This window comes from Saccopteryx bilineata, chromosome 2 (genome assembly GCF_036850765.1).
Source record: "Saccopteryx bilineata isolate mSacBil1 chromosome 2, mSacBil1_pri_phased_curated, whole genome shotgun sequence".
Classification (NCBI taxonomy): Eukaryota; Metazoa; Chordata; class Mammalia; order Chiroptera; family Emballonuridae; genus Saccopteryx; species Saccopteryx bilineata.
Window position 1 is genome coordinate 351179875 of NC_089491.1, and position 15702 is coordinate 351195576.

At 36.4% G+C, this 15702-nt stretch overlaps 1 protein-coding gene and 1 non-coding gene across 2 annotated transcripts in view; one reads left to right on the top strand and one right to left on the bottom strand.

Annotated features, from left to right (window-relative positions):
- Positions 1-15702, top strand: part of MED13 (mediator complex subunit 13) — a 118132-nt gene that overhangs the window by 51852 nt on the left and 50578 nt on the right. Inside the window, exons 10-11 of the mRNA XM_066262731.1 lie at positions 13917-14130; positions 15119-15200. Of these exons, the coding sequence (XP_066118828.1) occupies positions 13917-14130; positions 15119-15200 (296 nt within the window). The remainder of the gene's footprint in view (positions 1-13916; positions 14131-15118; positions 15201-15702) is intronic.
- TRNAA-AGC (transfer RNA alanine (anticodon AGC)) lies at positions 5237-5312 on the bottom strand. The gene has a single exon. It is a non-coding gene; the product is annotated as a tRNA-Ala (tRNA).

A 15702-nucleotide genomic window follows, 5' to 3' on the forward strand; every position in this document is an offset into this window, starting at 1 on the left:
TTTATACCCTCATTAACCAGCAGAATATGAGAGTGGCTATTGCTCTACATTTTCCTCAGTACTTGGTATTATGAGATTTTTAATTCGCTTAGCTGTATTCAAAATGGATCTCATTGTCTTAATATATATTTTCCAGATTTCTAGTGAAGTTAAGCATTACTTAAAATGTTTATTGGACATTTAGGTCTCCTGATTTATTCTTTGCATATACTGGCTATTAATCTTGTATTAGTTATGTGCTACAGCTATTTTCTTCCATTCTCTGGTTTGCCCTCTTTTGTCCACTTTATATTTGATGTGTCTTGGGCAGAAGGCTTTTTTTCCAGGTCTCCCTTTATTTTCTGTAGTTCTTCTGATTACACTTGTAGTCTGTCACATAAGCTTTTTGTATTTTTATCTGTAGATTTTTCTAAAAGATGAAAATCAACCCACAAAACATTATTTTAATTAAATCTACTTATTTATCAGTACAAGACCAAGTAGTGTGTAGAAGTTACATCTCCTCCTCTGTCAGTCTGTTGTCAGTAAAAGATTTTTAAGTCTTCTGTTTAACTTAGAATTTTGAAATTGTGCAAGAATATGTGTAGCATAATGATCTTTTGTTCAGTCCTTACACTGGGCATTTGAGGAGCGTTGGTTAAATTTGAAGGGTGTGTGTGTGTGTGTGTTTGTGTTTTATTTTTGTTTTGCCACTGGGAAAATCTCTTTTTCTTGGATAATATCTGTTTTTTTCCCCACTTTCTATGGAGCCTCTTTAATTCAGATATTGAGCTTCTGTATTTTCTCTCATTTTCTATCTTTTCTCTATTTTGAGGGGATTTCTCAACTTTCATCTAGCCCTTTCTTGAAGTCCTAATACTTATTTTTTGTTTTTCCCCTAAATATTTTTGTTAATAGCACCATCCCTTTTCTTGTATTTTTTTTCATTAGAATTACTTGCCTTATTTCTTATAATTACTGTTTTCTCCACATTTTAGAATGAGAGCATAGAGGTGCTGATTGGGAATTTCGTGTCTATATGCAGAGCCTTGTAGATTGGCAGGCCTTCCTTATTTAATAAATATTTTGGTGTATACTGTGTTTCAGTTCCAGACACTTTGCTTTTTGATAATGGAGTAAGGGATGTTTTGAAGGGGAGGCCTTCTACCTAAAAATCCAGAATGAAGAGGATGCCAGATCTTGGATCTTTACCAGATAGTTTATTTTTCTTATAAGAGGAATTTTTTCTGTTTCTCCATTTTCAGCTCTTATTTTTTATTTCTGTCTAGAGATACATAAGGCCAGATTTTTCTGGTTTTCTAAGCAGTTTGGCTCTCCTGTTGTTTATATAGTTTGCCTATAGCCCCCTCTTATACATTCCAGGTTACGAACTTTCTCTGCTGTGTTTCTTTGATTTTGAGCTTCCCTGAGTCTAAGTAAAATGTCTGGTCCATTTATAACCTCTCTTTCATTTGTTCCTTCTGTTATAGATTTATATTCTTTTAAAGTTTCTTGGTTATTATTTAAGTAGACAAATCTGTGTGCTTTGTCTAGCACTTTGTAGTTTATTTTCCTTTATGTTCTTTTTGGGTTTTTTTTCCATCTAACACTTTGAATCTTAAATGTTTTTTAGTATGATTTTTTTTTAATTAAAATTAATCTCCGAGGTTGCTGGTTCAAAACCCTAGGCTTGCTGGGTCAAGGTACATAGACCATACGGGAAGCAACTACTACAATTGATGCTTCCCGCTTCTCCCCCCTTTTTTTCTCCCTCTTTCCTCTATCTAAAAATCAATTAAAAATTTTTTTAAATACAATCTGGATTTGAAATTGAGGGACTTCAGGGCCCTTATGGTCATGGAAGACAGCTAAGTTATTCAGTTTCAGTAGTTAGTCAGGAGGCCTCATGAAAACAGATTATATCTTAAAACAAGTCTGAAAATCTGCTGGATGAATATAAATGTCTAAGCAAGACTCACTCTTTTATGAAACTACTGTTGGTCTTATTTCTGTACTTCTTTATATTTATTTTCTACATGCAATTAGCGTGATCATTGTAAGTTAAATATTTGCTTAAAACTCTTCATAGTTTCCATTTAAACTTAGAATAAAATCCAATCTTATTTCCCTTATTTGTAGGATTCTACACAGTCTCCTGCCTAGTCAGTTCTTTGCTTATTATTTACTATTCTATTTGCTTCCCAATTTAGCCATACCAGCTTTCTTGTCATTCCTTTAAAAAGCCAAGCTCATTTCTCCTGGCCTTTAGAATTGCATTACAGATGGTGGAGAGGGGAATGGGACAACTTACCCCTTCTTATTCAATTCTGCTCAGAAGTTAACTTCTCAGGAGATATTTTTTTCCCTGACGATTCTGTTAAACTATGACCTCTTCTCACTCTCCAGATCACTGCCTATCCTGTATATTGCTTTTATTTTTTTCCCTTTGTATATAATTATCTGAAATTATATTATGCATTTTTAAATTGTCTTTTCCCTATTAGAATGTAAGCTCTATGAGGGCAAGGACTCTGGTTTACTGCTATGTTCTTCCAGCATTCACACCCACACACCCACACTCAAACTCACACTCATACCCGACCCTCCCACACACACATACCCCCCAACCCCAGAACAGTCCTAGGCACATGGTAGACATTCAGCAGATGTTTGAATAAATGAAATGACAGTATGGCCATAAATTACGTTATGATTTTAAAACTTATTTTTCTTACTAGGTTATAATTTATTATGTAGTGTGTGTTAAAATGTAGTGGCATGAATATTTCAGTTTTTAAAACTTTAAGAGTGAGGGCACTATATAGCCATTATTTTAAATAAGTGTACTGGCTGCTTTGTGTGCATGAGCATCTGTAAGTGAAATGAAGGTCTCTGAGAAGTTAATACAGCTTAACTTTAGAATCTGTTTTAAAATTATTTGACATTTTTCTCACTGAATAAGAATGAGAAGCATAATGTAGAAAGTAGCATGCAGAGTAGAATGGTGCTGGGTCATGATTATGTAAATTAAAGAAATAATATGCCTCTACTTGTTCCTAGTCACCATTTTTTCTGCCTCCTGAAAAGATTGAATAAAAGGGTTTTTTTAATGCTGTCTCATATGAGTTTTGTTTTGGTTATGCTACAAAAATGTATTTTATATCACAATTCACTTTTAGATAGAATTCTTGTTTTTGTATTATAATAGATTACTAGAATATGGTAAATATCACAAAGTCAACTAGCAGAAGCTTAGCTGCTTAATAAAATTAGAAACATTTATGGAATATAATGTTCTATTCTTGGTAGGTTAGAAGTTTTTGATTTTATGTTTTAATCATCTAGATGAATTTGTTCTTTTCCTAGAGTTATTCTATGGCAGTAGTTCTCATTTGGGACAATTTCTTATTCCCATCCACTTCACACCCCCAGATGACATTTGGCAATGTCTGGAGATGTTTTTGGTTGTCAGATCTGGGGGTGAGGCATCTGGTAATTAGAGGTGAGGGATGTTGCTAAGTGTTGTTCTATAGTTGAACAGTCCCCACAACAAAGAATTATTCAGTACAAATGTTAATAACTTGAGGTGCTTTAATGATATGAATAACTTATAACAGAAATTTGAACTCTAGGATAAGTTATGAAATTAGATAGGCCAAACATGTTTACTGAATATTTTCACTAGGGAAATTCCCCCCATACTATTTTGGGCTGCCCCCCCCCCCCAAACCATAGTCTTCAGCATTTGTATTATGCTAAAACAAGATTTTCTCCCCTCCAGAGTTAAAAGGATCTTGGAGTAACTTAGTAATTCAGGTGCCTGCTAATATATTACTTGAGATAGGATTTCATGAGGATCAGTCATCTTATTGATATGGCAGGGCCATTTGACAAAGTTAGATGATGTCTTTTGTCATTAAAATCTATGAATTATGAATATGCTCTCAATGGTATTTAAACAATCTTAAAATCTTTATAAAAACATTCAATAGCTGTATATGATCAAACATTTTTCTAGTCATAGACTAATCCAGTGGTCAGCAAACCGCGGCCCTTTGGCCAGCTTAGGAGAACCCTAATTAAGTTAATAACAATGTACCTACCTATATAGTTTAAGTTTTAAACATTTGGCTCTCTAAAGAAATTTCAATTGTTGTACTATTGATATTTGGCTCTGTTGACTAATGAATTTGTCAACCATTGGACTAATCCATTTAGAAGCCTAGTTTGTTTTATATAAATAAATTCTGTATTTATATTAATCAGTCATTGTAAATTTCTACTTTTCCCATATTTTGAATGTTTTTTGTTCTTTTCTGAGTGATAGGAAGGGAAGATAGTGAGACAGAATCCCTAATGCACCCCAACTGGGATCTACCTGGCAGTCCGTCTGTCTATCTGGGGCCATACTCACAACCGAGCTACTTTTAGTGCCTGAGGGCAGAGGCTCCACTGAGCCATCCTCAGCACCCAGGTCCAACCTGCTCAAATCAATTGAGTCATGGCTGTGGGAGAGGAAGAGAGAGAGAGAAAGTTGAGAGGGAGAGGGGGAGAAGCAGATAGTCACTTCTCCTCTGTGCCCTGATCAGGAATTGAACCCAGGATATCCACATGCTGGGCCAATTTTGAATTTTGAAAGTATTTAAATGTATAGTGTTTAATTTTTTTATTATTTATTTTACAGAGAGAGGGTATAGAGAGAAGGGGGGAAGGAACGGGAAGCATCAGCTCATAGTAGTTGCTTGTTATATGTGCCTTGACAGGGCAAGTCAGGGGTTTTGAACCAGTGACCTTAGCATCCCAGATTGTCACCCTATCCACTGTACAACCACAGGTTGGGCAAACAGTTAATTTTAATGAAGTTAGAGGGCAGTTGCAACTCCTACATTGTTCCTTCTTAGGAAGATTATCTTCCCTTTTTTTTATTTTATTTTATTTTATTCTTTTTTGCATTTTTCTGAAGCTGGAAACAGGGAGAGACAGTTAGACAGACGCCCGCATGCACCCGACCGGGATCCACCTGGCACGCCCACCATGGGGCGATGCTCTGCCCACCAGGGGGCAATGCTCTGCCCATCCTGGGCGTCGCCATGTTGCGACCAGAGCCACTCTAGCGCCTGAGGCAGAGGCCACAGAGCCATCCCCAGCGCCCGGGCCATCTTTGCTCCAATGGAGCCTCGGCTGCGGGAGGGGAAGAGAGAGTCAGAGAGGAAGGCGCGGCGGAGGGATGGAGAAGCAAATGTGCGTTTCTCCTGTGTGCCCTGGCCGGGAATCGAACCCGGGCCCTCCGCACGCTAGGCCGACGCTCTACCACTGAGCCAACCGGCCAGGGCCATCTTCCCTTTTAAATATATATTCCTCAAAGATATACTTTTATCAGTTTGAATAAAACTGAAGTTTCTCTAATATGCAAGATGATGTTAGGCACTATTGTGGAATAAAACAAATTTGGTCCTGGCCCTAAATGAAATTATAGTCTAATGGCAAAAAACCAGTAAATTATCTGATAGAAGTATATATAAAATACAGTAGCGATGCAGAGCCAGAGTGGGGATAATTTAATTCCATGTATGGGGATCCAGAAGAAGCATTATGTAGTTTGGTATAGTCAGGATGCTGCTTAGTAACTTGGTGTGTCATAATGAAAAATGAGACCTGAAAAGTTGAGTAGAGTTATAAAGTGGAATGGCAAAATATTGTGGTTTTTATTACTAATGTTATTTATTAATTTCAATGAGAGAGGGAGGGAGAGAGAGTGAGACGGAACATTGAGCTGCTCCTGTACGTGCCCTGACCGGGGATCAAACTGGCAACCTTTGTGTTTCAGGATGATGTTCTAACCAACTGAGCTACTCGGCCAGGGCACAAAATATTGTTTATAAATTTATATATAATCCTTAAATTGCAAGTTTTTTGAGCTAGATGAAATTAACAGGGGTTTGGAAAGTAAGGATTTTAGAAATACTACCCAAGTAGCAATATTGAAAGATTGTTTGAAATGGATGGATACATATCTATGGAAGGAGATCAGTTTTGACACCTGTTTGAATAGCTCAGAAATAAGGCAGTACAGGGCCCGCACTAGTAAATTAGAGATAGTAGGGATGTATGGATTTATAGATGTTTTTGAGTAGACTAAAAGTATAGCCAATTGAGTAGTGAAGTAAGGAAGTAACAAGCGTTAGAGACAAGCATATTTATTTCATGAGATAAGGAAGGACAGATTTAAAGGCTTCTCTCCTCCCCATTTTCCCCACTTTTAGGTTAAAACTTAATATCTATAATTAAAAAAATATAGAAGTACCTTTAGGATCATTTGAGATCTTGCTTCCGAGCAACTGTCATCAGTTTTGGCTCATAAACTCATAAAAATTCTTTAAAAAAATAAATAAAATAATAGAGCCTGACCAGGTGTGACGCAGTGGATAGAGCACTGGCCTGGGATGCTGAGGACCCAGGTTCGAAACCCTGAGGTGTCTGGCTTGATTGTGGGCTCATCTGGCTTGAGTGCAGGCCCACCAGCTTGAGCGTGGGATCATAAATATGGCCTCATGGTTGCTGGAGCCTCCCTCCTGGTCAAGGCACATGAGAAAGCAATGAACAACTAAGGTGCCACAACTATGAATTGATCTTTCTTCCTGTCTGTCCCTGTCTCTCTCTTGTGTGTGGGGGGGAAATAGAGATACCTTTAAGTAACTGTTACTACACTGTATGAAAATAAGGTCTTTTAAAATAAGGAATGTCTGGGCAAATAATGATGACTTATTCACTTAAAAAAGCTAAGGAAGCCTGACCAGGTGGTGGCGCAGTGGATAGAGTGTCGGACTGGGATGCAGAAGGACCCAGGTTCGAGACCCCAAGGTCGCCAGCTTGAGCGCGGGCTCATCTGGCTTGAGCAAAGAGCTCACCAGCTTAGACCCAAGGTCACTGGCTCCAGCAAGGGGTTGCTCGGTCTGCTGAAGGCCCGCGGTCAAGGCACATGTGAGAAAGCAATCAATGAACAACTAAGAAGTCGCAACGCGCAACGAGAAACTGATGATTGATGCTTCTCATCTCTCTCCGTTCCTGTCTGTCTGTCCCTGTCTATCTCTGCCTCTGTAAAAAAAAAAAAAAAAGCAAAGGAAATCTGTATAGGCTAATACAGGGAGATCTCGGGTTAGATGAGGAAGTTTGGCACAAGGTATATTAGTATATGTATAAATATATGGTAGTATATGCATAGTTTCCCCCCACTCTTATTAGGTAATATAAACAATTCATTGTTATCTTGAAGGAGAGGGATTGGGAAATTTATACATTTCAGCCATGCCTTTGTAAGCTATATGACTTTTAACTGTGCATGTAGTACATGTATATTGTAAAACTGAATTCAGTTTGAGGTGCCTGAATTCATCAGGCAATTGTGATCATGTGTCCAAAGCTTAGGAGAGGAAACTGTTAATAACCCATTTAGAATAGATACATGCCTGATCAGGCGGTGGCACACTGGATAGAGCACCGAACTGGGATGCGGAGGACCCATGTGAGAAACTCCAAGGTTGCTGGCTTGAGTGCAGTCTCATATGGTTTGAGCAAAGCTCACCAGCTTGAGCCCAAAATCACTGGCTTGAGCAAGGGGTCACTCACTCTGCCGTAGCCTTTCAGTCAAGGCACATATGAGAAAGCAATCAATGAACAACTAAGGTGCCAGAATGCAGAGAGGGGCAAGAATACATCAATAGAAGTAAAATAGTTTCTTTATAATATAATAGTTGATTTTTACAGGTGTGTGCCTGTTTAGAAAATGATGGAGGAGAATTTTAGACCTTTGTTTTATTTATGTTAAGTGAGAATTCAATTTTCATTTGGTATAAATAAATGAAAACTTTCACTGATTGCTGTTGAAAGGTGGCACTGTGCTTCCATAACAGGCACATAGATTAAAGAAAGCAATACTTTTGATTTTTCTAACCAGTTTTAGATGGTGATGGTTGCTCAGCTGGTACCGAGTTACAGAATTCATCATTTCCAAGCACCTCTGTTATTCTTAGACATTCACGTGCAGCAGTTGATGCCAAAATTTTCAGTAGCTACTTTAAAGCAAAATTCCTTTTATGATTTGTTAGAATTTAGTTTAGGGGGAGAGATAAGGATAGAGCATAGCCTATCCCACATATAGGATATACACATCTGTAGCAAATATCTTTGTTTTATTTTGCTTCTAATTATTTTTAGTTTCTCTGTTAATATAGCATCTCTTCTAGAATAGTGGCTTGAGACCTTAAAGAGAACAAAATTTCTGCCAAGAAACATTACAGTTGTTTTTAAATTTATTTTTCAAGGGTTTAGCACTAATTTTAGTAGAATTTGTGATTACTTAGAATAGTCTACTATTCTGATTCAGAAGGAAATCTTTTTAAACTCTGAGCAAAGAAAGAACTGTACTTGAGCATGGTTCTTATCATGTCCTGTTCTGTAGTAAGGCTATATACATCAGGATATCTCAATTGTAATGTTCATTAGTAGAACTAGCTCCTATATTGTTTTAGTGATATACAACGAAGTTAGTATTGTCTGTATGTAGTTACAGAATGCATTATTTGATCACTACAAGATAGTTTCTAATTACTTTGTTTCATAGAAGTCGATGATGAAATAAACTTTTGATTTATTGTATTCTAAATCTTTTCTTTTAATTAAGTCTTCCTAATTTAATATTTTAATGCAAAGAAGCTATGCTGTATATTTAACAGGTAGCTTGACTCACTATAATGATTAAGTCTGAGTGTTGGAGATAGAACTGGAACAGGGACCACTTAAAAAGAAATAGAGGCCTGACCTGTGGTGGCGCAGTGGATAAAGCGTCGACCTGGAAATGCTGAGGTCGCAGGTTCGAAACCCTGGGCTTGCCTGGTCAAGGCACATATGGGAGTTGATGCTTCCAGCTCCTCCCCCCTTCTCTCTGTCTCTCTCTCCTCTCCCCCCCCTCCTCTCTAAAAATGAATAAATAAAAAAAAAAAAAAAAAAGAAAAAGTTTAATAAAAAAAAAAAAAAAAGAAATAGAGGACTTTTGAAACTTACTAAATTTATTTTGTTTCTAAACATTACCTTTTATAACTTATTTCCTCCTATAATTGTCAATTCTAAAATATTGATCTACCTTGTCCAGAAGAATTTTTATTAAATAAAGGGATAAAAACATATGTTTCTATAAGTAAGCCATGTTAAATTCTCTACAAGTACATTTTAGGGTAGTGTGTTATTATTGTCATAGTAAAAGGAAGGAACTAAAATTAATAATATAAAAACAATTTCAGTTTGCTTAGGCCTTTGGAAAGCTGCTTCTTAATGGCTGAACCTAATCCTCTTTTAGTTTGTCTGTTTTTAGCTTTATATCTGATTGAAACTATCTCTAGTTTTACTATTTGGCTATATGTGAAAGTTTCATTTAGGAAAGGAGAGGGAAGGGGGTATTGTTCACAAAAGTATATGTGTACTATATAATTGGATAGTGATGAAATGATAACTTGATTTTTTCAATCTGGCATCTCTTAAAGTCAATTTTTATCTTTTTTATCAATTTTAAATATAGAAGGATTATAATGTAAATAATTTATATTTTTAAATTTATTGTGATTTGGTACTCTTGATATTGACTACATTTAAATTCTTTGCATATCCCAATGTCTGTGTGAACCACTCAATAAAATAAGAAGTTGTATTTAGGTATTGCATTTGGTTTACTCATTTTTATTTTAATAGAGCCCTGTGCAGTAGAATTGGTCCTTTTAATGTTACTGCACACTAGTTTAACAACTACCTATGTAAACAGTCTGTCAGTATTTTTTCCCAATATTTTTTAAGACTTTATTCATTTGAGAGAGAGAAAGGGGGAAGAAACAGGAAACATCAGCTCCCATATGTGCCTTTACTAATGAAGCCCAGGGTTTTGAACCTACAACCTCAGTGTTCCAGGTTGAAGCTTTATCCACTGCACCACTACAGGTCAGGCCAATGTGTCAGTTTTTAATGTTTTTGCCAGAGGAGAACTTACTATGAAAAACCGAGTGTTTTCACGTCTATACAGAGTATCAGTGTCATTCAGGTTGTTGGTGGTGGTTGGGGATGTTCTTATACTTTGCCCCTATAAATAGTTTTTTGAATATGTATACTTAAAATCTTTCTAGTTCTTACTCTGCCACTGTGTAACCTTAGCAAATCATTTCTTTTTCTTTTTTTGTGTGTGACAGAGACAGAGAGAGGAACTGATAGGGACAGACATAGGAAGAGGGAGAGAGATGAGAAGCATCAATTCTTCATTGTGGCACCTTCATTGTTCATTGATTGCTTTCTCATATGTGCCTTGACTGGGAGGTTACAACAGACTAGTGACCCCTTGCTCAAGCCAGCGACCTTGGGCTCAATCAAGCTGGTGAGCTTTGCTTAAACCAGATGAGCCCGCGCCTTGGGGTTTCGAACCTGGGTCCTCCGCATCCAAGTCCGATGCTCTATCCACTGCGCCACCGCCTGGTCAGGTAGCAAACCATTTCTTTCTATATAATTTCCACATCAAAGTCAAAGAGTATACCCTCCATTTTCTATCATATGAAGTTAATTAAGTATTAAGTAAGAAAATGCATGCCAAAGTAGAAAGACATACTATCTTGAAAAGATATATGTTAGTATCTGATAGACAATTCAGCAAACAATTGTTAAGGCCTAATGTGGTGAGGTTCAAAGCTACTCTTAAGAAATAAATATTCAGCCTGACCAGGCAGTGGCACAGTGGATAGGGCATCGGACAGGGACGTGGAGGACCCTGGTTCGAAACCCTGATGTCGCTGGCTTGAGCGCAGGATCCTTGGCTTGAGTGTGGGATCATAGACATGACCCCATGGTCACTGGCTTGAGGCCCAAGGTCGCTGGCTTGAACAAGGGGTCACTCACTCTGCTGTAGTCCCCCGGTCAAAGCACATATGAGAAAGCAATCAATGAATAACTAAGGAGCTGCAGCAAGAATTGATGCTTCTCATCTCTCTCCCTTCCTGTTCGTCTGTCCTGTCCCTATCTGTCTCTCTCTCTCTGATTCTATCAAAATAAATAAATAGATATTTATAGAACAGAACTTTTCTAACAATTAATTATAAAACGTATCTCCCAGGACAGTTTTTTTTTTTAATAATTTTATTTTTAATGGGGCGACATCAATAAATCAGGATACATATATTCAAAGATAACAACTCCAGGTTATCTTGTCGTTCACTTATGTTGCATACCCACCACCCAAAGTCAGATTGTCCTCTGTCACCTTCTTATCTAGTTTTCTTTGTGCCCCTCCCCCTTTCCCTCTCCCTCTCCCCCCTCCCCCTGTAACCACCACACTCTTATTAATGTCTCTTAGTTTCACTTTTATGTCCCACTTACATATGGAATAATGCAGTTCCTGGTTTTTTCTGATTTACTTATTTCACTTCGTATAATGTTATCAAGATCCCACCATTTTGCTGTAAATGATCCGATGTCATCATTTCTTATGGCTGAGTAGTATTCCATAGTGTATATGTGCCACATCTTCTTTATCCAGTCATCTATTGACGGGCTTTTTGGTTGTTTCCATGTCCTGGCCACTGTGAACAATGCTGCAATGAATATGGGGCTGCATGTGTCTTTACGTATCAATGTTTCTGAGTTTTGGGGGTATATACCCAGTAGAGGGATTGCTGGGTCATAAGGTAATTCTATTTTCAGTTTTTTGAGGAACCACCATACTTGCTTCCATAATGGTTGTACTACTTTACATTCCCACCAACAGTGTATGAGGGTTCCTTTTTCTCCACAGCCTCTCCAACATTTGTTATTACCTGTCTTGTTAATAATAGCTAATCTAACAGGTGTGAGGTGGTATCTCATTGCAGTTTTGATTTGCATTTCTCTAATAACTAACAAAGATGAGCATCTTTTCATATATCTGTTGGCCATTTGTATTTCTACCCAGGACAGTTTTATTAACACCATGTTGCCATGGAAGAAAGTTTTTGTGGATTTGATATTTGGGTGGGGGTGGAAATCTGGAGCATATTGGGAATAATGACATGATATTTCATAGCACGTTCAAAAAAATACCAGCTATTCTTTTGATGGCATGTGTTTCAAACTTATGTTTATAGGTATAGAGAGTTTCTAGTGCTGGCATTCATGAATAGGTTAATAAAATATGATAATCCATATCATTCAAAGAATTTATAAGCTAGAAAATTCCTTCATTGCTCCCAAATCTTACCTCTCATAATTTTTTATCTTGATACGCAGGTCTGTTAAGTAGTGGCAGCAATATCACTTTATAACAAATAAAGACGGCTTATTTCAAAATATAAGATACTGTGTTTTAGACTTATTAATGTGAACACAACATCTCAGTCCTCTGTGGCTTCTAGATTTCATGTATTTATTTTGTAAATATTTAGTGAACACCTATGATATGCACACTGTTGTACACATTAGGGATAATTCTTCGAACAAGATAAGGTCCCTAGGATTTAGGGGCTTATATTTCTAGTGGGAGTGATAGTCAGCTATAAACATACAGTAATTACATAGTAAGTTAAAAAGATAAGTGCTGTGGAGGGAAAACTGAGCAGGGTAAAGGGGAATCAATGTTGAGGCAGTTGGGCATATTCCAGTTTCTCATAGATAAGGTATCATTTCATCAAAGACTCGAGGATGTGAGAGAGTTGGCCAAGTAGATACTTGGAGAAATAATGTTCCAAGTAAAGGGAATAACCAGGTGTGTGTCTGGCCTGTTTAAGGATCATCAAGGAAGCCCTTGGAAGCAGAATGAGAGAAGAAGTAGGAGAGTAGAAGATGAAGTTGGGAAATGAGAAAGATCATTGTAGGCTTTGGTGTAGGATTTTATAAGGACTTTAGTTTTTACTCAGTAAAATTAGTCATTGCAGGATTTTGAGCGTGATTTGACTAGAATTTGGGTTGCCACTGTTCTGGCATATTGCAATCTCAGCTTTGCAAGCCATAGAGGACATGAATTTGGGAGTCTAAAAGTGTCTTAACAAACCAAAAATGAATCATTCTATAGTCATACTCACCAAGTACCCTGGTCTTCAGAGATATAAAAGTTGTGATGCTTTCTGGGGTTCTATGGTACAGATCCACTTGTTGTGGCTTCCCTCTCTTTAGCCTTAGAGTTTAGTTTTCTTTGTTCTGTCATTTTTTACACTAGTTTTCATCTTTCCAACTTCACTGTTGTCTCCTCTCTTGTCCTATCATCCTTTGTCACTTTATTGGTTATTTTAGAAGCATACAGTGAAAAATGTTTATGAGACTTCATGTGAAGCCTGAACTATAAAAACTGATTTTTCCAATGTGTTTAGAAAAAAACCCTGAAGTACTTGCACTGAAACTTCACTTGCCATTGTGAAGCATCTTGCCAGAATTAATCTAATAATGTTATTAACAAGACCTTTAATTATTTTTAATATAAAATATATCTACTATGACAATAAGAAAAGGATAGTCCCTTTCATTGTGTAAGCATATAAATGTATAAATTCCATAAAAGTACTCTGTCTCAGTATGTAAGCCAGATTTTAAGAATTCCTGTCCTGGAGCTTGTTAGATTTGAGAGTTCCTTTAAGTGAATGGATTTGGTTAGGTTTATGTGCTTGAAGGATTTGGGAACTGAGTGGATTACCAAAAAATGATGTGTTTTGATGAAAAGAATGTAAGAATAGGAGACTTGAATTTTAGCTCTACTTTATTGCGAAATTTGAGATGTCAGTAGATCACATATAACCTTTCTATGACTCAATTTATTCATTTATAAAATGAGATCGAAGGTTAGATCATCTCTAAATAATAACTTTGTGATAGTGAAGTTGTTTGGGAAATTTTTTGTGCTTTTACAGAGAATAAATATAATTAATTTTCTGATTTTTTTAATGCAGGTTCATGGTGCAATTTAAGAAACCTTTAAAAATTTCTGATGAATTAGTGCAGCGATATCAAATTAAGAATCAGTATCTTTCAGCAATAGCATCTGATGCAGAAAAAGAACCTAAAATTGACCCATATGCATTTGTTGAAGGAGATGAGGAATTTCTTTTTCCTGATAAGAAAGATAGACAAAATAACGAGAGAGAAGCTGGGAAAAAACAAAAGGTAAGAGAATTCAAAGTACACCAGAAGGTCTCTGATGGTTGGCAGCACTGCATCTAGTACCACACTTCTCATTTTTTCTTCTTTTAAAATAGAACAGATTCATCAGTTTAACTTAGAAAACATTTCTTAAAATAGGTAATTGAGGCATACTGTACAAATATAAGAGCTTGTATGGACTTCAGATTATATCTGGTCTCTGACAATAAAAAGATCTTTTTTGTTTGCTATAAAAGGTTTTGGATTAGAGAAATATATTAACTTTTCTTTTACTGAAATCAGGACATTTAGATAGACAAACTGTTTTGATACTGAGTTAAAATACACTCTTTAAGGGAATAACTAGTTTTCTAAAATACAGTATGTTGCTGTTTATAAAATACATAATATTTTTTATTTTATGAGCCCAAAACTTACAGTGCCCCTAAAAGTAAAATGTTGTATTAATAAAATATGGGACATAGAAATGTTTATTTGATTAAAAAGTTAAATATCAAATATTTGAGGAGCTTTAAGTACAAGATAATTCTACCTTATATGTTCTTTGGCTACAAAATATGGAAATTGAAAGCTGTAAAATTGTGAAAAGAATCCAATAATATGTTTAATATAAAGAATTCATGTTACGAAATTTTATTTAGCTTTATCATGTGCTAGGTATTTGAAACTTTGTCCTTTTGTAAATATGAAAACAGTAGTAGATGGGAAGGCTATAGATACTGTAGGAAGAACATGGACTTTGGACTTTGATAGATTTAGGTTGACATTCCAGCTTCTACTACTTATCACACATATTACCTGGGTTATATTTAGAACTATTTTTTTGTCTGCAAGATGAGCATACTACTTATCATATAGGTTAGTTGTGAGAATTAGTGATAATGTCTGTAGAATACCTAACAGAATTCTTGAAACATAGTCACTCAGTAGTTTGTGGATTTTGTTATTGGTAAATTACATATTTCAATCTCATGTATAATATTGTTTGCAGGTAGAAGATGGCTCATCTAGTGTAACAGTGTTAACACATGAAGAAGATGCTATGTCATTATTTAGTCCCTCTATCAAGCAAGGTAAAAATTCTATTTTCTAATCAAAATCATTGCATAATCCAGGATTATTACTACAAGATACAGTTGATATTGAAGAATGTGGGGGTTGGGGCATCAACAGTCCTGCACAGTCGAAAATCTGCATATAACTTGACTCCTCAAAAACTGTTAACAAGTAATAGCCTACTGTTGACTGGAAGCCTTATTGATAACAAAGTTGATAAACATGCATTTTTTTTTCTTTTTTATTTTTTTATTATTATTATCATCATTTTTTTTACAGAGACAGAAATTCAGAGAGAGGGATAGACAGACAGACAAGAATGTAGAGATGAGAAGAATCAATCATTAGTTTTTCGTTGCGCGTTGCAACACCTTAATTGTTCATTGATTGCTTTCTCATATGTACCTTGACTGTGGGCCTTCAGCAGACCGAGTATCCCCTTGCTCGAGCCAGCGACCTTGGGCTCAAGCTGGTGAGCTTTTGCTCAAACCAGATGAGCCCTCGCTCGAACTGGCGACC